Genomic DNA, 20,851 nt, shown 5'->3' on the forward strand with positions numbered 1-20,851 from the left:
CGCTTGGCAAACCCTCCCCGTGATCAACTCCTGCCCAGAAACCAATGTCCCCACTGTGGAAGGACCTGTGGGTCCAGAATTGGCCTCCACGGTCACTTACGGACTCATTGTTAAAACCGTGTTTATCAGTGGCGTAGCGTGGGGGGTGCAGGGGGGGCCGGCCGCACCGGGCGCAACATCTGGGGGGGCGCGCTCGCCGCCTCCGGAGTCGCCGAAGAGCCTCGGGCGCAGGCTGTAGCGGAGCCCCATGTCTCACGGAACCGACGAGCTGTGCGCGCGTCCGGGCTGAAGGCGTCTGGCAGGCAGCAACTCTCAGCGCTCGCTGCGGCCCCCGCCGTCAGGGCCGTGGAGGGCGCACCAGGCAGCCCCTCCTCACAGCCCCGCTGCTGCTGCTGCTGGGCCATGTTGCATTTTCCTCGCCTCTCTGCCCTCCTCCTCCTCCGGGCAAGCGGCGTCGTTTGGGCGGCAGCGCCAGCGGCAACTCGCCTCAGATCACCTGACACGGACCCGCCGCCGCCGCCGCTGTGGCTACCTTACCGTAAATACCCCAGCCCAGGCAGCAGCAAGAAGAAGCTGGCAGCGGCGGCAGGTTAGGGGTTAGGGGCGCAAATTACTTGCCTTGCCCCGGGTGCTGACAACCCACGCTACGCCGCTGGTGTTTATGGAAGACAATTGTACTCAGCTACAAGGGATCGCCACAGAAGAAGCAGCAGCAGCAGCTCTGGCCTACACAGTCGGAGGCACAGTCTGAAAACCAGTTGATGGAAACCACAGGAGGGGATAGGGACCTTGTTTGGTCAGATCCTGCTTCCAGGTTTCCCAATATGGCTTCTGTGAGAAAACAATGCTGGACCTAGGTGTTCTCATGTGCTGGGATTTCTTTTATCTGCGCCTGCTTGCACTGGGAGTGGGTGTGGAGAGCTGTGGCTCATCCGAGTTGAGTCATCCGCCCTCACCTCCTTCTCTCCCACAGCACCATAACTCAGTTCTGCCCCATGAGGTCACCCCAGGCCACACACAAGCATCATGGGCTGTGTCATAATAAGGGCTAGAGAAGAGCTTTCCAAACTGTGTGTCGCCAGAAAGGGGCTATCTTAACCTCCTGTTCGCTTGTGAAACTGAATTACTGTGTCACGAAATGATGCATGTCTAAAAAGCACAACATGGAAAGTTGGTGGGCTAGAGGCTTGCGTTAAAAATGAAACAGAATGAAAGAATGAAGACTACGGTTCTGAAGAGGTGAAGTTCCTGCAGCCCAGCTGGCCTATGAGTCGTTCTGGAAGATGCAGAGCTGCCCGGATAAAGGTGGTTGATAAAGATTTTGTTTTTCATTTTATAATGTATATGAAAGAGAGGGAAGAGAGGGTGAAAATTAAACAGGTGAAAATTAGAAACCGAAAAGCAAAGCTGTAAAATAGGCGCATAGAATATGTACGGGTTAAAACAGGGGTCAACAAACTCCTATGGCCCACAAATAACCCAGAGATGCATTTTGAATAAAAGGACACATTCTACTCATGTAAAAACACGCTGATTCCCGGACCGTCCATGGGCCGGATTGAGAAGGCAGTTGGGCTGGATCCAGCCCCTGGGCCTTAGTTTGCCTACAGATGGGTTAAAATAACAAAGTCCAAGTAAGGGAATATCAGCCTTATCTAATTATCAGGTATCAGTCCAGATTTGTAAGATTTGGGACTGTTTCCCATCGACTCGCAAAGACTATCTGAGCTGCCAATATCATACAGAAGAATGGTTCTTTTGACAATATGTCTACATTGGTGTCATCGAAAACATTCGGTAACATTCATCTTGGGCAAAGTTTTCTTATTATTTCCGTCAAAATGAAATCCCAAAATGTCTTGCACCGGTTTATGTTCCCCAATTCAATTCACCAATTTACAATTAGGTGATGCAGAAGGAAACATATTTGGGCCATTTGCAAAGGAGTGCAATACCAGGATAAAGGTTGCGACCTTCTGGGTTCTGTTTCGTAACCAGCCCTAAGAGGCGCCTGGCTTTAAAAACAGAAATCTCCAGCTGTCTGCTATGAAAGGCACCATCTGGCGGCCAGAGTGGGGGGCAGGTGAATCCCGAGTGGGAGTCCCTGCAAAGGCCGCCTCCGACACAGGCGAGGATTAGGGGTTTTTAAACCCCATATTTAGCGCTGGATGAAGAGATTACGAGCCGCTGGGCTAATGCCGAAGCCGAGAGCCAATTGGGAACGGCTTTCCTGGAGGGTGGGGACAGATGGGTGCAGGGCAGGGGGGGGGGAGAGCTGCGGGAGTGACCCAGAGACGATGCTGGAAGCAGCTGGGAGCAGAGCAGGAACAGTAGGGGTGAACAGCTGATGCTATTTTCGGAAGAGGGGGTGATGTGTGGACCGTCTAAAGAGGAAGGACTTTAGCGAAGACCACCTGGGCTGCCACGGTGGTCCCATGGGCAAACCACCATCAGCAACTGAGGCTGTAACGACTCTCCTCGGCTAACGTGCAGCACCCATCGCACAACGGGCGTCAAAAGCTCAGGGACCGGCAGGCGCCAAATTGTGCGGCCTTCCGGAAGAGGGTAGGATCTGCGAGCCACCGGTGACCGAGAGCGGGTGGTCGCCAGGGACAAGAGAGATCCCTAGCACTTCTTTCAAGATGCCGGTCTGAGTCATCCCTCAAAGAGAGCACTCAGAAGCTGGTTGGGGCTTGTGGTTGTCTCTGCAAGGAGCAGATGCTGGACTAGATGGGCCCTTGGCCTGACCCAAAAGGCTGTCCCGTTCTTCTGCTCTTCAAGGACTGCAGCAACACAGGATCTGCAGGGCAGGCCCCAGCCCCCTTGACATTGCGGGGAACACGTTACCCTTTATGGCCAAGCTCCTAAGCATGGCCACCTTTGTGAGGCTCCTGGTGGCCGAAGCCGAGAGAAGGGTCTCGCTGTTCTTCAAAGCAGAGGAGGCCCAGGAAGTGCCCAGTTTTTTCTTGGACAAGCCCCAGACGGAGAAACTTCTGGAGGAAGGAGAGGTGGGCGGCTTGAGGTACGGCCTGGGCTCCATGCAAGGCTGGCGGGCGCACATGGAAGATGCCCACACCGCTCAGCCCCAGCTGCCTGGAGCCCTGGCCGGCTGGGCCTTTTTTGCCGTGTATGACGGGCACGCGGGCAGCACGGTGGCTCAATTCTGCGCCAGGCACTTGCTCGGGCATGTGCTGGAGGCCGAAGCCCTGTCCGGCCAGGAGGAGGACCCCGCAGCCGTCAAGGAGGCCGTGCGTGAGGCCTTCCTGGCCATCGACAGGCGCATGCAGGACCTGTCGCGGGCCGAGGCCTGGGAGCACGCCGGCACCACTGCCGTGGCCGTGCTGGTGTCGCCCCGCCACCTGTACTTCATCAACCTGGGCGACTCGAGGGCTCTCCTCTGCCGCTCGGCCGCCGTCACCTTCTACACCGACGACCACAAGCCCACCAAGCCGAGGGAGCGGCGGCGCATCGAGAACGCCGGCGGCACGGTGGTGCTGCAGAGGGTCAACGGGTCGCTGGCCGTCTCCCGGGCCCTGGGCGACTTCGGCTACAAGGCCGTGTCTTGGCGTGGCCCCACTGAGCAGCCGGTGTCCCCCGAGCCCGAAGTGTACCAGCTGGAGCGCTGCCCTGACGAGGACGAGTTCCTGGTGCTGGCCTGCGACGGGGTTTGGGACACCTTTGACAACGCGGGGCTGTGCGCCTTCGTGCGCTCGCGACTCTGCCTCACCGGCAGCCCGCGGGACGTCTGCGAGTGCGTGCTGGACTCCTGCCTCTACAAGGTGAGGGGGGAGGATAGAGGCGGGGTGTCCTCACTTAGAATCATAGAATTGTAGAGTTGGAAGGGGCACCCAAGGGTCATCTATTCCAACCCCCTGCAATGCAGGGATCTCAGCTGAAGCATCCATGACAGGTGGCCATCCAACCTCGGCTTCAGAACCTTCCCAGGGGCTTTCAGGATCATGGAAATTGTGGCCAGCTAGATTTCTAGATGTCTCAGATTATTGAGACTGAGGCCTATAGGAAGGAAGTTGAGCAGTTGGGTGAGTGGTACAGGGGGAAAAAACCTTACTCCTTAACTTAAAGAAAACAAAAGAGATTATTGTGGACTTTAAAAGGTAAAGGGACCCCTGACCATTAGGTCCAGTCGTGGCCGACTCTGAGGTTGTGGTGCTCATCTCGTTCTACTGGCCAAGGGAGCCGGCGTACAGCTTCCAGGTCATGTGGCCAGCAGGACTAAGCCGCTTCTGGCGAACCACAGCAGCGCACGGAAACGCTGTTTACCTTCCCACCGGAGCGGTACCTGTTTATCTACTTGCACTGGCATGCTTTTGAACTGCTAGGTTGGCAGGAGCAGGGACCGAGCAACGTGAGCTCACCCCCGTCACGGGGATTCGAACCGCCGACCTTCTGATCAGCAAGCCCTAGGTTCTGTGGTTTAACCCACAGCACCACCCGCGTCCCTTCATTGTGGACATTAGGAAATGTAAATTGAATATTCAGCCACTCATTATTGAGGGGAAGTGTGTGGAGCAGGTCTTGGTGCTTTGATTTCTGGGAATGGAGTTGAGAGATGACCTAACCTGGGGAGAAAACAGCAAAGTACTGATGAAGAGAGCACAGCAGAGGTTACATTTTCTGAGAATCCTCCGGAAAAATAATCTCTCAAAGGACCTGTTGGTGGCATTTTACCATTGTACTGTGGAGAGTGTATTAACTTATGGTCTGTATGTGTGGTTTGAGAGCTGCACGGTCAGGGGAAAAACAACGCTGTCCAGGGTTGTAAAGACTGCAGAGAGAGTCCCACCTTGGATCAAATCTACGCTTCCAGGTGTCATGAGAAAGCTGCAGAGATAGCGCAGGATAGTGCACACCCCGGAAATGATCTCTTTCAGCTTCTGCCTTCTGGAAGAAGGTCCAGGGTTATAAAGACTAGGACTAGCCGCCTGAGAATAAAGATTATCGTATCGTATGGGGGGTAGGACTAGTTAGCCCTCAGGGTCCTTTGCAGCAATACAATTCTTTGATTCTAATGACAGCGTTGGAAGGGGCACCCAGTGCCCATCTAGTCCAACCCCCATTATTATTGATGCCTTTGAAAAACACAAAATAAATAAAACACATTACACGGTTAAAATAATTATTAAAACCAGACAAGCGTTTGCTCCCCTGGAAAAATGTAACTTACCATCCCTTACAAATGTTTTTGCGGTGGTGATAACACCAGGGCTGCAGGTTCGATCCCTGTATGGGACAACTGAATATTCCTGCATTTCAGGGGTTGGACTAGATGATTTTTCAGGGCCCCCACCCCACTCTACATTTCTGTGATTTAAGGATTCTGTGAGTCCTTAAAATTGCCACTCTATTTTTTTTTAATAATGTTTATTCAGAATTTTAAGAATTACAAAAAGAAAAAAGAAAAATACAAAAAGCAGGAAAAAACAAAGAAAAAATACAATCATTGAAAAAGAAAAAAAAGATTAAACCTTTACATAACTTTCTTCCTTTACTTATTTCCTTGACCTCCTCACACCTCCCCTTTTTGTATTCTAGTTCAAATTGTTATTCCAGCAAATCCTTCCAACCTTGTTTTTAACTTAATAATTTGTTTAATATATTGTTATTTTACGTTCTCTCTTTCATCAATTTCATCAATTTGTTTTTACTTAATCCTTTATATCATTTCTACCAAAACCATATAATTTTCTTTTTCCAGCATCTTTCTAACAATCCTTAATTTTACAATATTTTTGAAGATATACTTTAAATTTTTTCCAATCTTCTTCCAAAATTGCCACACTAAAGGCAAAACAGGCCCCTTTCTCATAGGTGTAGGGAGAGCTGTCCAGGGGCGCCGACTTATAAAAAATATTGGGGGGGCCCATACCGGGGTCCTGCCCCAGGAAGTTTTCTAAATTTTAGATGAAAATTAGTGAGTTTTAAAGTTTTTTAAAAGTATTTTAGAGTCATATGATCAACATTAGAACCCCGAAAACTCGACTCTCTATAACTCCACACTCCGGGAAGCTCGACAAGCCTGAAACACTTTTTGGCTTTGAAAAAAGAAACAAAACATAAACACGCACGGTATTTTCGTAAAAAGCTAATTTAATTTACAGTAACAATTATGCTTATAGACTATTACAGAGCAGTGAATATATAGCTCTGAAAAGACTGAAATGATATTTAAATAAATCCTAAACTATCATTAAAAGAATAAAACATAAAATATTGCTGTCGCACAGTAATAGCACTTTGATTAATAAGTGAAATAGCTAATTTAAGCTTACTTTGAATAAGCCTGAGGGTTCATTAAATAAAAATAATATCTCAAAGTTAATGCTTTAATGCAGTTAATAAAGTTAATACAGTATGCCTAATACTGTATGTAAATACTGTAATACTGTATGTAAATAACGGGCTTTAATTGGGTCTTACACCCTAAAAATATTTAAGTATTTGAAAATAACTAATACAGTACTATAGTAATATAGAAATACAGTACTAAACTAGTACTAATATTTCAAAACTGAAAAATTAACATTCTGTATGTATTTAATTCTCTATTTTATAAAGATTTCTAATATCTGACAGTGAGTTTGGAGTAGCCCAATGCAAAAATCCTGAGGATCCATGTGGATCCATGCTTTGTAACCACGTTTTTGCACCACTGTGACCCTAGGCAACAGTGGGTGCGTGATTTTTTTGGTGCAATATGTAGCCATGGACATGCTATGTGATCTGATGGTGAATTTGGGGTGACCCAATGCAAAGATCCTGAGGATCCATGTGGATCCGTGCTTTGTAACCACGTTTTTGCACCATTGTGGCCCCAGGCCACAGTGGGTGCGTGATTTTTTTGGTGCAGGCTGTAGCCATGGACATGCTATGTTATCTGATGGTGAATTTGGGGTGACCCAGTGCAAAGTTCCTGTGGATCCATGCTTTGTAACCACATTTTTGCACCATTGCAGCCCCAGGCAACAGTGGGTGCGTGATTTTTTTGGTACAGACTGTAGCCATGGACATGTAATGTGATCTGATGGTGAATTTGGGGTGACCCAATGCAAAAATCCTGAGGATCCATGTGGATCCGTGCTTTGTCACCACGTTTTAAATGGGGAGGGAAGGAAAAACACAGAAGGGACAAGAAGCACAAGAGGGGTGTGCGGAGAAGCAGCTGGCTAAGAATGCAGGGGAGGAGTTTAACGGGGTGGGGGGGAGGAAAGGAAGGCAAAAGTCCCCCCCCCCCAAGCCAGCCCTCTCTCTCTCTCTCCGACCTGCATGTTTTTCTGCTGCCTGCGAGTCCCTAGAGCACGGAGAGGAGGAGGTGGTGGGCTGGAGCCTGCACGCAGTGTGACTAGGAAAGAATTAGAAGGAAGGACTCGATCCTTTCCTTAACCCTCTGCTTGCCAGGAGGGCAGGGGATTCCCTGCTCTTTGTTGAGTTTGAGCAAACGCAGCAACAGAAGTGGGTAGGCAGTAAGACCCTGAGGCAGAATGCAGGAAAGCAGCAGCTTCCGCCTTCCCTCTGCCCGACCGCCCGATCTTATTTTTGCCTGATTTTTGCCTATTTTTGCCCCTGCGCTCCGGCGAGTCAGCTCCAGGGACCACACATTCGCTCAATAACACGCACAGACATTTCCCCTTACTTTTTAGAAGAAAAAATCTGCGTGTTATAGAGCGAAATTTACGGTAATAATTTTCTTAAATTATTGAGGGGGCAGAGCCCCCCCAAACGAATTTTTGAGGGGGCTCGGGCCCCCTCAGGCCCCATGGAGTCGGCGCCTATGGACCTGTCCCTTAATGAAAAGTTGGATATCCAATCAACCTCCCAGCTGGGAGATGTAAATCATTGAACAAGGCTGCTCCTAAGTTTTCATAGCTTGAGCAAACCAGTAAGTAAGGTACGGTAAATCATAAGGCATGCTACCTCCGAATGGGAGGACTCTGGAATCCAGAAATAGCATCCTTCAGCTAGGGCAAGTTGCATAGAAAGGAACCGCAGAACTTGCAAAGGCTTTTCCTCATTCCCGGGTAATAATGCAGGGATCACAGCTAAAGCATCCCTGACAGATAGCCTTCCAAATTCTGCTTTAAAAGCTCCAATGATGGAGAGCCCTCTGGCTGAACTTTCGAAGAGTTCGTTCCACTGTCAAATAGCTCTTGCAGCCAGACAGTTCTTCCCGAAATAGTGACAGGAGGTGCATCTTTTTAGAACCCACCTTATTTTGACGATGGCAAGGTGTTCTAAATTCTGTTTAATATTGTGATTTGATCCCATAACCCACCCTAGGACCTTAGGGGGAAGGGCAGGTAACCACAGAATGTTGTTGTTGTTTAGTCATTTAGTCGTTTAGTCGTGTCCGCCTCTTTGTGACCCCCTGGACCAGAGCACGCCAGGCCCTCCTGTCTTCCTTCCTCCTGCAGTTTGGTCAAACTCATGCTGGTAGCTTCGAGAACACTGTCCCACCATCTCGTCCTCTGTCGTCCCCTTCTCCTTGCGCCCTCCATCTTTCCCAACATCAGGGTCTTTTCCAGGGAGTCTTCTCTTCTCATGAGGTGGCCAAAGTCTTGGAGCCTCAGCTTCAGGATCTGTCCTTCCAGGGAGCACTCAGGGCTGATTTCCTTCAGAATGGAGAGGTTTGATCTTCTTGCAGTCCATGGGACTCTCAAGAGTCTCCTCCAGCACCATAATTCAAAAGCATCCATTCTCCGGCGATCAGCCCTCTTTAGGGTCCAGCTCTCACTTCCATACATCACCACTTGGAAAACCATAGCTTTAACTATACGGACCTTTGTTGGCAAGGTGATGTCTCTGCTTTTTAAGATGCTGTCTAGGTTTGTCATTGCTTTTCTCCCAAGAAGCAGGCGTCTTTTAATTTTGTGGCTGCTGTCACCATCTGCAGTGATCATGGAGCCCAAGAAAGTCAAATCTCTCACTGCCTCCATTTCATAGAGTTGGAAGGGAACCCCAGGGGTCATTCAGTCCAACTCCCTGCAATGCAGGAATTGCAACTCCTTGAAAGGAAAGGAAAAACTACTCCTCTTCCCCAGAATGAAAATTAAAGCATTAAGCAGGCTGAAGAAATAATAATAATAATAATAACTGTTAAGTTGTGGGTGAACATATCAGACGACACAGCGATTCTTCAAACAGCTCTTGTTTATTCACAGGCCAGAACAGAACTGAACTGAAGGGTTCAGTCAGCCTGCTTATATAGAGCTCCAGTACAACGTAACTGTAACAATTTTCTAAAACTATCCAATCACTGAACGTCACTTTCGTTCCCTTATTTGCATAACTATCTACAGTATCCCCCTGCTGGCCCAGGGTGAGAACTTCAGTACATAACAGTAATAATAATAAATTATTACAAAGAAATAATAATAATATTAATTTATTATTTATACCCTGCCCATCTGGCTGAGTTTCCCCAGTAAGCTGGACGTTGAACCAACCAACCCAAGTTTAGAGGAACCTGAGATCTTCCTGGCTTAACTGGATCTGTGGGACTCTCTGCATTCAGTTTTAATATTGCTGCTGCCCTTTTCCTTCTCCTGCTGGGCATTTATCTCCATTTCTGGGCCCAGCCACGTAATTAACACACATCAGCCTCCTCCCCCAAGGGCTTAAGGAAGCAGCTGCCAACTGAGGGCACTGGAGGTCCAGGATTAGCGAAGTAGGACAGTGGAGCTTCAAGAAGTCATTTAGGAGGGGCCGGAAAGGTGAGTTCCAGAAGAGTTCGTTAAAGACCTGAGGTCCGTGGAGCATCTTGAAGGAGGTTTAAGCAGCTGGTGAGGGGAGCAGGTGTCCCTCCGAACTTCATTGGGCTCCAGGGAACTGTCCCTTCCCTGCTCTAAAGAATGCGGAAACGATGCAGGTATAGAATCACAGAGTTGTAGTGTTGGGAGGGTCCTCCAAAGGTCCTCCAGTCCAACCCCCTGCAATCCAGGAGTCACCGCTTGTCTTGAAAGACCTACACTGGCTCCCAGTATGTTTCCGAGCACATTCAAAGTGTTGGTGTTGAATTGAAAGCCCTCAATGGCCTCAAAGGCCCAGTAGACCTGAAGGAGCGTCTCCATCCCCATTGTTCAGCCTAGACACTGAGGCCCAGCGCCGAGGGCCTTCTGGTGGTTCCCTCACTGCGAGAAGCCAAGTTACAGGGAACCAGGCAGAGGGCCTTCTCGGTGGTGGCACCTGCTCTGTGGAACGCACTCCCAGCAGATGTCAAAGAGAAAAACAACTACCAGACTCTTAGAAGACATCTGAAGGCAGCCCTGTTTAGGGAAGCTTTTGATCAATCAATCTTTATTACGGTCCAGAGACCCAACAAAGTGTTACAAAGCAATACACAATTCAGACAGCCTACCTCCAGGTTAAACAAGCATTTTGTTCAGAATATAAGGATCATTGGTTCTTGCAACCACCGATAAAAACTTTGCCATTTCTAATGTTCTAGCATTTGTCCGGTCTTCCAATAGGAACCTGACATAGTGAGCCTCTGATTTTCCCGGGAAAGGTACCAGCAAGGGTAATTTTACCAGTTCAGCCCTGGCTTGCTCGTATTTCGCACAGTGCAGCAAAATATGTTTTATAGAAGCTTTTAATGTTTAATAGACTATTGTATTTTAATATTCTGTTGGAAGCCGCACAGAGTGGCTGGGGAAACCCAGCCAGATGGGCAGGGTATAAATAATATATTATTATTATTATTATTATTATTATTATTATTATTATTATTATTATTACTGGATCAGGCCAATGGCCCCCCTAGTCCAGTATCCTGTTCTCACAGCAGCCAACCAAGATGCTTGTGGGGAGTCTAAAAGTAGGACGTGGGCAGAGGAGCTCTCGCCCCCTTGGGCTTCCCCAAAACTGGCGTACTGCCTCCGAGGGTGGGAGTAAAACGCAGCCATCATGACTAGTGGCCAATGGTAGCCAGCCCCCCTCTCCATTAATTTGTCTAATCCCCTTTGAAAGCCATCCAAGTTGATGGCCGTCGTTACATCTAGTGGGAGGGAGTTCCACGGTTTAACGACGTGCGATGAAGTCCTCTCTTTTTTCTCCCAACCTTCAACTTCATGGGTGTGTCCATCCATGTATTAAGTATAGAGCGATGGCGAGAGTGTCGGACCAGGACCTGGGAGAAACCAGGGTTCAAATCCCCACTCAGCCATAAGTCCTGTTGGGTGTGACTTTGGGGGCCAGTCACTGCCTCTCAGCCTAACTTACCTCACAGGGTTGTTCTGGAGATTAAACACAGAGGCAGAGGTATGGCACCTTGAGCTCCTTGGAGAGAAAGGTAGGATAATAATAATAATAATAATAATAATAATAATAATAATAATAATTTTTTAAAAAAAATATTTATACCCCAGCCACTCTGGGCGGCTTCCAACAGAACACTAAAATACAATAACCTATTAAACATTAAAAGCTTCCCTAAAGAGGGCTGCCTTCAGATGTCTTCTAAAAGTTTGGTAGTTATTTTTCTCTTTGACATCTGGTGGGAGGGCGTTCCACAGGGCGGGTGCCACTACCAAGAAGGCCCTCTGCCTGATTCCCTGTAACTTGGCTTCTCGCAATGAGGGAACCCCCAGAAAGCCCTTGGCGCTGGACCTCAGTGTCCAGGCAGAACGATGGGGGTGGAGACGCTCCTTCGGGTATACAGGACCGAGGCCGTTTAGGGCTTTCAACGTCAGCACCAACACTGATGCTATAAAAAATGCTATTAAAAATGCTGCACATTCACTTTCTTTGCACCATGCATAACTTCACACACCACTAACATGCCCTTTTTCTCTGCCAAAAAACCCCCAGATATTGCAACTTTCCCTCCTATAAGGAGTCAAAGCATTGCCTGTAAACGGACTGGGCTGGCTCTGTCTCGTGCATCTGGGAGTAAGGAAACGGATCTGGCCCCTGACATGTTTGTCTAGGGAGAATAAGGTTGAAGGAGATGGCCGTTTGTTGTTGTTTCGCCGTTTAGTCGTGTCCGCCTCTTTGTGACCCCCTGGACCAGAGCACGCCAGGCACTCCTGTCTTCCACTGCCTCCCGCAGTTCAGTCAAACTCATGCTGGTAGGTTCGAGAACACTGTCCCACCATCTCGTCCTCTGCCGTCCCCTTCTCCTTGTGCCCTCCATCTTTCCCAACATCAGGGTCTTTTCCAGGGAGTCTTCTCTTCTCCTGAGGTGGCCAAAGTCTTGGAGCCTCAGCTTCAGGATCTGTCCTTCCAGGGAGCACTCAGGGCTGATTTCCTTAAGATGGCCGTACCCCTTGCAAAAAAAAAATTGCTTTGCCAAGCAGGCAGGAGGACACAATCCTCAGACGACTCTACGCTCTCCCTGCAGGGCAGCCGTGACAACATGACCTGCATCGTGGTTAGCTTCCCAGCTGCCCCGGGCGTCTCCGAGGAGGCCTTGCAGAAGGAGCAGGAGCTGGACGCTTCCCTGGAGAAGAGGGTAGCAGGTGCGTACACCGTTTGCGCTGTGACGGAGCGGGGCCTGGGAGGCCTCATTGGCCGCTGGCAAAAGGGAGGAGTGGGATTTTGAGAACGGGGAGGAAAAATAACGGAAGGGAAAGTAGTGCTGTGAGGTTTTGGGGAGAGGGGTCAGTTTGGATGATGTCCTGGGTCCCTTCCTGTTCTTGGGTACCCAAGTGGAAAAAAAAATGAGGGGCAAAAAAAAATGAGAGGCACAAATACAAGATGGGTGACACCTGGCTTGAGAGCAGTACATGTGAAAAGGATCTAGGAGTCTTGGTTGACCACAAACTTGACATGAGCCAACAGTGTGACGCGGCAGCTAAAAAAGCCAATGCAATTCTGGGCTGCATCAAGAGGAGTATAGCATCTAGATCAAGGGAAGTAATAGTGCCACTGTATTCTGCTCTGGTCAGACCTCACCTGGAGTACTGTGTCCAGTTCTGGGCACCACAGTTCAAGAAGGACACTGACAAACTGGAACGTGTCCAGAGGAGGGCAACCAAAATGGTCAAAGGCCTGGAAACGATGCCTTATGAGGAACGGCTAAGGGAGCTGGGCATGTTTAGCCTGGAGAAGAGGAGGTGAAGGGGTGATATGATAGCCATGTTCAAATATATAAAAGGATGTCACATAGAGGAGGGAGAAAGGTTGTTTTCTGCTGCTCCAGAGAAGCGGACACGGTTCCAAACTACAAGAAAGAAGATTCCACCTAAACATTAGGAAGAACTTCCTGACAGTAAGAGCTGTTTGACAGTGGAATTTGCTGCCAAGGAGTGTGGTGGAGTCTCCTTCTTTGGAGGTCTTTAAGCAGAGGCTTGACAACCATATGTCAGGAGTGCTCTGATGGTGTTTCCTGCTTGGCAGGGGGTTGGACTCCATGGCCCTTGGGGTCTCTTCCAACTCTAGGATTCTATGATTCTATGATTCTAGAATCTAACAGAGGATTCTGTGGGTGAGCTACTCAGACAGGTTCCTTTGCACAACAATAAGCTAAAGCATGGGTAGGCATACTAAGGCCCGGGGGCAGGATCCGGCCCAATCGCCTTCTAAATCTGACACATGGACAGTCTGGGAATCAGCGTGTTTTTACGTGAGTAGAATGTGTGCTTTTATTTAAAATGCATCTCTGGGTTATTTGTGGGGCCTGCCTGGTGTTTTGACATGAGTAGAATGTGTGCTTTTATTTATAATGCATCTCTGGATTATTTGTGGGGCACAGGAATTCGTTGATTCCCCCCCCAAAAAAAAATAGTCTGGCCCCCCACACGGTCTGAGGGACAGGGGACTGGCCCACGGCTGAAAAAGGTTGCTGACCCCTAGCATAGTCCATCACAGCAGTCAGCAAACTTTTTCACCAATCGCCTTCTAAATTTGGTCCACAGACAGTCCAGGAATCAGTGTGTTTTTACATGAGTAGAATGTGTGCTTTTATTTAAAATGCATCTCTGGGTTATTTGTGGGGCATAGGAATCCGTTCATTCCCCCTCCCCTCAAAAAATATAGTCTGGCCCCCCACAAGGTCTGAGGGACAGTGGACCGGCCCCCTGCTGAAAAGGTTTGCTCACCCCTGAGCTAAAGTGTCCTCATCCGCATCCCAAAAAATGAGCTAGGTTGCAAGAGTTTGCAAGCCCTCCAGGATAACGGGTGGGACTCTCCTTCAGCCCCCTCACCTATCTGAACAATAGCCAGTGCTTTGAGGTGTGAGCTGAGCTGGAAGGAAGCTGGAAGCTGGAGACACAGAGACCTGCTTGCTGTCTCCTGGATCCCAAGACTAATGGAGACACAAGATCTGTTGGGCTGTGAATGCCTTGAGCCTCCAGACTAGGCCATAGCTGTCAACCGTCCCTTATTTGACGGGAAATAAGGCCGTGTCCCACTGCTGTCCCTTTTTGATGATGTCCCTTAAATTCCCCCGGTTTCAAAGGAAGCAGCTCCTCTCCCTCCCTCCCTGCCGGCCAGGGAGGAGGAAGGCTCCAGCTGTGTTGCTTGGCTGTGTTGCTCACCCAATAAGGAGTCTGAGAACGACTGGGGGGTGGAGCTTGCATGTCTTGTGCTGATCAAATCGGCCACGTTGCCTGGGGACTCGCCTTTGCTCAGCGCTTCCCAGCGGAGAGGTGACAGTGGTTTTCCTTGCTGCATCCCCTTTGCCGGGTTGCTGCGCTGTGGGAACCACCACTTGAGGCTTCATTTGGCTGCTGGCTGGGCTTTCTGCCTTTGGCTGGGAGGGGCTCAGAAGTTGAACATACTTGTGCCTGGAAAATCCCTTATTTTGGCTGCTGATCCCTTATTTTCAAGGCTGCTGGTCCCTTATTTTCAAATCTGTAAGTTGATAGCTATGCTTCAGCCCCCTCACCTATCTGAACAATAGCCAGTGCTTTGTCTGTGAGCTGAGCTGGAAGGAGGCTGGAAGCTGGAGATGCAGAGACCTGCTTGCTCTGTGCTGGATCCCAAGACTAATGGAGACACAAGATCTGTAGGGCTGTGAACGCCATGAGCCCTCCAGACTAGGCTCAGGCTGTGCATATGGATAAATGAAACCATATATACTAAAGACACCACAGTTTCCGCTGTCCTTTCTGCCAAGGTGAAATATACTCGGAGTCCAGAGTGGATTTCATGCTCTTTATTCAGCTCATAGTGGTGAGAAGGAGTAGAAGTTCCCCCACAATATCTGCTTTATATACATTATTTACACAATGGGCCCCACGTGATTGGCTAATTCCGGGATTCTCCTGTAGGCCAATCAGGTTGCGGATTCACTTCCACCTGGAGCTGGATTGGGTGGCTCCTGTGGACCAATCAGACTGCTGCATTTTGGATCCTATTGTTCTAGGACCAATCAGACTGCTGCATTTTGGATCCTATTGTTCTAGGACCAATCAGACTGCTGCATTCTGGATCCTATTGTTCTAGGACCAATCAGACTGCTGCATTCTGGATCCTATTTTTCTAGGACCAATCAGACTGCTGCCTTTTGGATCCCATTCAACTCAGTACATAACACAAGGACACCGTTTTGTTTGGCTTGGAGGTCTACATGCAGTGCTATAGATCTGAGAAGCCGAGCTCGAAAAGAGTCTTGCAAAGGTGCAGCTCAGGTTCTGCAAGGATCGTGCCAAACAACAGATCTGGGAGCTGAGCTCTTTTGCATAGGGCTCTGTTTTGATCATTCGAACTCTCGTCCTTCGGTGCCTGTTCTGCAGACTCTAATAATAATAATAATAATAATGATAATAATAATAATAATTTTTTACTTATACCCCGGCCTTCCCAGTTCAGGGCAGCTAACAACAAATTTAAAACCCTTAATTGATGCAACAAAAAAACACAGCATAAAATACCATATAAAACGTGAATAACAATAAATCAATTTAGTGGGAAAATCCATCCAGTAAACATTAGATGATCACCAGGGCTAGCAGGCTAAGTTAGTCCTATTTGGGCCAGCGAGGAGACCAGGGGAGAATTAGCTGTGGGATCCCAGAGCGGGTGATCCTCATAAAAAGGGGAGGGGAAGGGAAGGAAGGGGAATAAAAGATCAAGCTAAGTTCAAATTGAAAGCCAGGTGGAATAGCTCTGTCTTACAGGCCCTGCGGAAGGAAGTTAAATCCTGCAGCTGGGCTCATGGGCTCATGGGACAGAGCATTCCACCAGGTCGGAGCCACCACTGAGAAGGCCCTGGCCCTGGTGGAGGATAATCTGACTTCCTTAGGGCCCGGGACCTCTAAACTATGATTATTCATGGACCTGTTTGTGTCTGGGTGGGGATCTAGAAGCCACTCGTGGGGCAATTATCTGCCAGCGCCATTGAGGTAACCAGCCCCTCCACTTCTCTCACCCCACCCCAAATCTCACCCCAGAGCTTTACGATGAACTACTGGAACAGGAAGCAGGTCCCAACCTCGTCTCCGTCTTCCAACGTCTGGCTACAGAGGCGAACCCTAACCTTCCCCCTGGGGGAGGCCTGGCTAGCAAGTAAGTATGATGATCTGCCTCCACATTCCCTGGGAATCACGCACCCCCACCCCGCTCTCATATCTGCAGGGGGGTCTGTTTCTTCTAAAACACAAAAGGTATGTTCCAGTAAGAAGGATCGTCAGCTTTCGAAACCTAAAGGATTCTGGGGCCTGGGCGGGGCTTCTGGGCCAGTGGGTGGAGCCTAGTACGGACCTATGGGTGGAGTTTGGGGCGGGGTCCAGATAATGATGATGATGATGATTTATTGAATTTATATACAGTGGTGCCTCGCAAGACGAAAAGAATCCGTTCTGCGAGTCTCTTCGTCTAGCGGTTTTTTCGTCTTGCGAAGCAAGCCCATTGATGGCTTAGCGGATTAGCGCTATTAGCGGTTTAGCGGTTTTTAGCAGCTTTTCGCGGCTTTTCGCGGCTTATCCGCTTAGCGGATAAGCGGCTTAGCGGCTTAGAAAAAGGGGGGGAGGAAAAAACCCCGCAGGAACTCGCAAGACATTTTCGTCTTGCGAAGCAAGCCCATAGGAAATTCGTTTTGCGAAGTGCCTCCAAAACGGAAAACTCTTTCGTCTAACGAGTTTTCCGTCTTGCGAGGCATTCGTCTTGCGGGGCACCACTGTACAGTGGTAACTTGGGTTACATACACTTCAGGTTACATACGCTTCAGGTTACAGACTCTGCTAACCCAGAAATAGTACCTCGGATTAAGAACTTTGCTTCAGGATGAGAACAGAAATTGTGCACCGGCGGCACAGCAGCAGTGGGAGGCCCCATTAGCTAAAGTGGTGCTTCAGGTTAAGAACGGTTTCAGGTTAAGAACGGACCTCTGGAACGAATTAAGTACTTAACCCGAGGTACCACTGTACCGCCCTATATCCGGAGGTCTCAGGGCAGTTCACAGAAAAGATCAACATAAAAACCAATATATATATAAAACCAAAATAAAAGCAAGAACCCAATAACCAGCTCCAACTGGTACGCAGGATGAGACCCTCCCTGCCTGCAGACTGTCTCGCCAGAGTGGTGCATACTCTGGTTATCTCCCGCTTGGACTACTGTAATGCGCTCTACATGGGGCTACCTTTGAAGGTGACCCGGAAACTGCAACTAATCCAGAATGCGGCAGCTAGACTGGTGACTGGGAGCGGCCGCCGAGACCACATAACACCAGTCCCGAAAGACCTACAGTGGCTCCCAGTACGTTTCCGAGCACAATTCAAAGTGTTGGTGCTGACCTTTAGAGCCCTCAACGGCCTCGGTCCAGTGTACCTGAAGGAGCATCTCCACCCCCATCGTTCTGCCCGGACACTGAGGTCCAGCTCCAAGGGCCTTCTGGCAGTTTCCTCCCTGCGAAAAGCCAAGTTACAGGGAACCAGTCAGAGGGCCTTCTTGGTAGTGGCACCCGCCCTGTGGAACGCCCTCCATTCAGATGTCAAGGAAATAAACAACTACCTGACATTTAGAAGACATCTGAAGGCAGCCCTGTTCAGGGAGGTTTTTAATGACTAATGTTTTATTGTATTTTTAATCTTTGTTGGAAGCCACCCAGAGTGGCTGGGGATACCCAGCCAGATGGGTAGGGTACAAATAAATTATATTATTATTATTACACCCCCCAAAAAAAGAACCACATTTTAAAAGGGCTTAGACTACATCTGAATTGTCAAGAAAGGCCATTTATAGGCTTAGCCTAAATTGAAAAAAGTAGGTGCCCCCTAATCCCAGACCTGTGGCCGTGTTTGCTCGGTGGTATGAAAAGCACTCTGTTTATACTCAGAAGCTTTTCTTTCTGCAAAGAAAGGAGGGCCAAGCGGCTTGGGGTATCAGAAGCTAGTGACCGCCTTGTTTCTCTCGCAGGAGAGCTGTGATCATGGAGGCTTATCAGCGGGCGAAGCAGAGTCGCGAGGAGCAAGAAACGCCGGTAAGAACCTCCGGATCTTATTGAACTGTCTATAGGAGTTGGAAGGGAGTCCAGAGGGTTGTTGAGGGCAACTCCTTTGTTCTCCTCGTGGCACCGCCACACCAGACAACAAAGATTATTGTATTGTCTCATAAAGGGACGCGGGTGGCGCTGTGGGTAAAACCTCAGCGCCTAGGACTTGCCGATCGCATGGTCAGCAGTTCGAATCCCCACAGCGGGGTGCGCTCCCGTCGTTCGGTCCCAGCGCCTGCCAACCTAGCAGTTCGAAAGCACCTCCGGGTACAAGTAGATAAATAGGGACCGCTTACCAGCGGGAAGGTAAACGACATTCCGTGTGCTGCGCTGGCTCGCCAGATGCAGCTTTTCACGCTGGCCACGTGACCCGGAAGTGTCTCGGGACAGCGCTGGCTCCCGGCCTATAGAGTGAGATGAGCGCACAACCCTAGAGTCTGGCAAGACTGGCCCGAACGGGCAGGGGTACCTTTACCTTTACCTTTATTGTCTCATATAGTGAGAGGCAGCAATGCTTCTGAATCCCATTTGCTGGAAGCCCGGGGGGGGGGGAATTTGCTCTTGGGGTCAGATCCTGCCTGTTGGTTTCCTGCAGATATCTGGTTGGCCATTTTAAGAACAGGCTGCTGGGACCATTGGCCCGATCCAGCAGCTGCTCTTCCGATATTCTTCTGCTCTGTGCCTTCCTGCCTCCTGGTTATTGATTCTACAAGCTGAAAGCAGTTTCAGAACAGCCTAACCACCTGCTAAGCTGCCCCAAATAAAATTTTGGGAACTTGTGAAAAGTGTGGCGGAGGCTGCTTTTCAGCTGGCTGGTTCATTTGATTCGACTTTATTTAAATATTTACAGTGGTGCCTCGCAAGACGAAATTAATTCGTTCCGCGAGTTGTTTCGTCTTGCGATTTTTTCGTCTTGCAGAGCGCGGATTCCCTGGGTATTAATGGTTGTAAGAAAAAGGAAACAAACTCGCAAGACGTTTCTGTCTTGCGAAGCAAGCCCATAGGGAAAATCGTCTTGCGAAGCAACTCAAAAAACGAAAAACCCTTTCGTCTTCCGCGTTTTTCGTCTTACGAGGCATTCGTCTTGCGAGGTGCCACTGTAATTTATATATTGCTCAACACCACCGATTCCTAAGTTTCCAGAAAATATGATCAATTGAAACGAACTTTGGCTGCTCGCATTCCGACACAATTTCCCACACCGTTTCTGCTCATGGTGCTCCAACCAAGTTCTTATTTCTCCCTGCCCTTCTTTGTTTCAGGCCCCCAGCACGAATGCTGCCTCGGATTGAACGCTCTGCTGTGCAGGTTGGACCACGGATGCCAAGACATCATTTTTGCAAAAGAGAGCAGGCTGGGGAAGAAAATCTGACCAGGATTTCTGGGCAAACTTAGGAAGCTGGATGGCAATGGATAGGGTGGGGCGAGTCGGATTGGGGCCACCACAGCCCCCTTTCCCCACCGCCCCCAGGGTGGAAAAAACCATCTGGACTGAGCGGAATAGCTGGCACTCAAGACAAAGGCAGTCCATGTTAGAACAGATCATGTGTTTTGTTTCTTGCCTGGACATAATTTTTGCTTCTTTTTTGAATTTGCATTTTATTTATTTGTTAACATTCTTATATTACATCGGTAAACGTTGTCATATTACGTTACAGGACTTACTATAATTTCCAACATGTATACAAAAATTATATACAAATTTTATATACCTAGAAAGAAAATGAAACAAAAAAAGGAAGAACAAAGAGAAAAAACAAAAACAAAATTCCCCCCCCAAAATCATATGCATTCCAACACTCTAGACTTCCTGTCTATACCGTTGTATATTCCTTTTTTACATGAATGTACTCTTACTATTGTATATTTCTTTACATTTTATCTAATACATTCCTATATCAATATGTGCTCTTAGTCTTATTTCTCAACTCAGTCTCACTCCCACGTCAATCAAATGCTGGCATAGATAGCAAACCTTTACTGTATTGTTTTATATCTATCCCACTTTTCCATAAATTTTTGTTTTGGATTGCCTCTCAGGGTATTTGTTAACTGTTTTGCTTCTTTAACACTGCATTCCAACAGTAGAGACTTGCAAGAATCATCACCACCCCTGGAATTTATCAGAAGGGGAAATGCAGCCTGTATAATTCAGTGCCTCTCAAACTTGGGTCTCCAGCGGTTGTTGACTACAAATCCCATCATCCCTGAGCACTGGTCATGCTAGCTATGGATGATGGGAGTTGTAGTCCAACAACAGCTGAAGACCCACGTTTGCAAAGCACTGTGTAGACCCGAGGTCTGCAACCTAAGTCCATGGGCCACAAGCCGCCTATGGGGGTCGTTTAACCAGCCCACTTTTGTCGTTTAGTTGTGTCCGCCTCTTCGTGACCCCCTGGACCAGAGCACGCCAGGCCCTCCTGTCTTCCACTGCCTCCTGCAGTTTGGTCAAACTCATGC

At 48.8% G+C, this 20,851-nt stretch overlaps 1 protein-coding gene across 1 annotated transcript; it reads left to right on the forward strand.

The window, feature by feature from the left end:
* Window positions 1-1,445: 1,445 nt before the first annotated feature.
* PPM1N (protein phosphatase, Mg2+/Mn2+ dependent 1N (putative)) lies at window positions 1,446-20,432 on the forward strand. Its single transcript, XM_083754081.1, has 5 exons — window positions 1,446-3,779; window positions 12,356-12,473; window positions 16,350-16,464; window positions 18,316-18,379; window positions 19,654-20,432. The coding sequence occupies exons 1-5, from the start codon at window positions 2,853-2,855 to the stop codon at window positions 19,681-19,683; spliced, it is 1,254 nt and encodes a 417-aa protein (XP_083610207.1). The 5' UTR covers window positions 1,446-2,852; the 3' UTR covers window positions 19,684-20,432.
* The last annotated feature ends 419 nt before the right edge of the window (window positions 20,433-20,851 follow it).

The sequence above is a fragment of the Podarcis gaigeae genome (genome assembly GCF_964106915.1).
Source record: "Podarcis gaigeae genome assembly, chromosome: 8".
In the NCBI taxonomy this organism is placed as follows: Eukaryota; Metazoa; Chordata; class Lepidosauria; order Squamata; family Lacertidae; genus Podarcis; species Podarcis gaigeae.

Excerpts from the sequence above, each read along its gene's own strand:
- PPM1N (XM_083754081.1), top strand. The coding sequence starts at position 2,853 with ATGGCCAAGCTCCTAAGCATGGCCACCTTTGTGAGGCTCCTGGTGGCC. Across the intron at positions 3,780-12,355 it reads TGGACTCCTGCCTCTACAAG|GGCAGCCGTGACAACATGAC; the intron begins GTGAGGGGGGAG and ends CTCTCCCTGCAG. Across the intron at positions 16,465-18,315 it reads GGGGGAGGCCTGGCTAGCAA|GAGAGCTGTGATCATGGAGG; the intron begins GTAAGTATGATG and ends TTTCTCTCGCAG.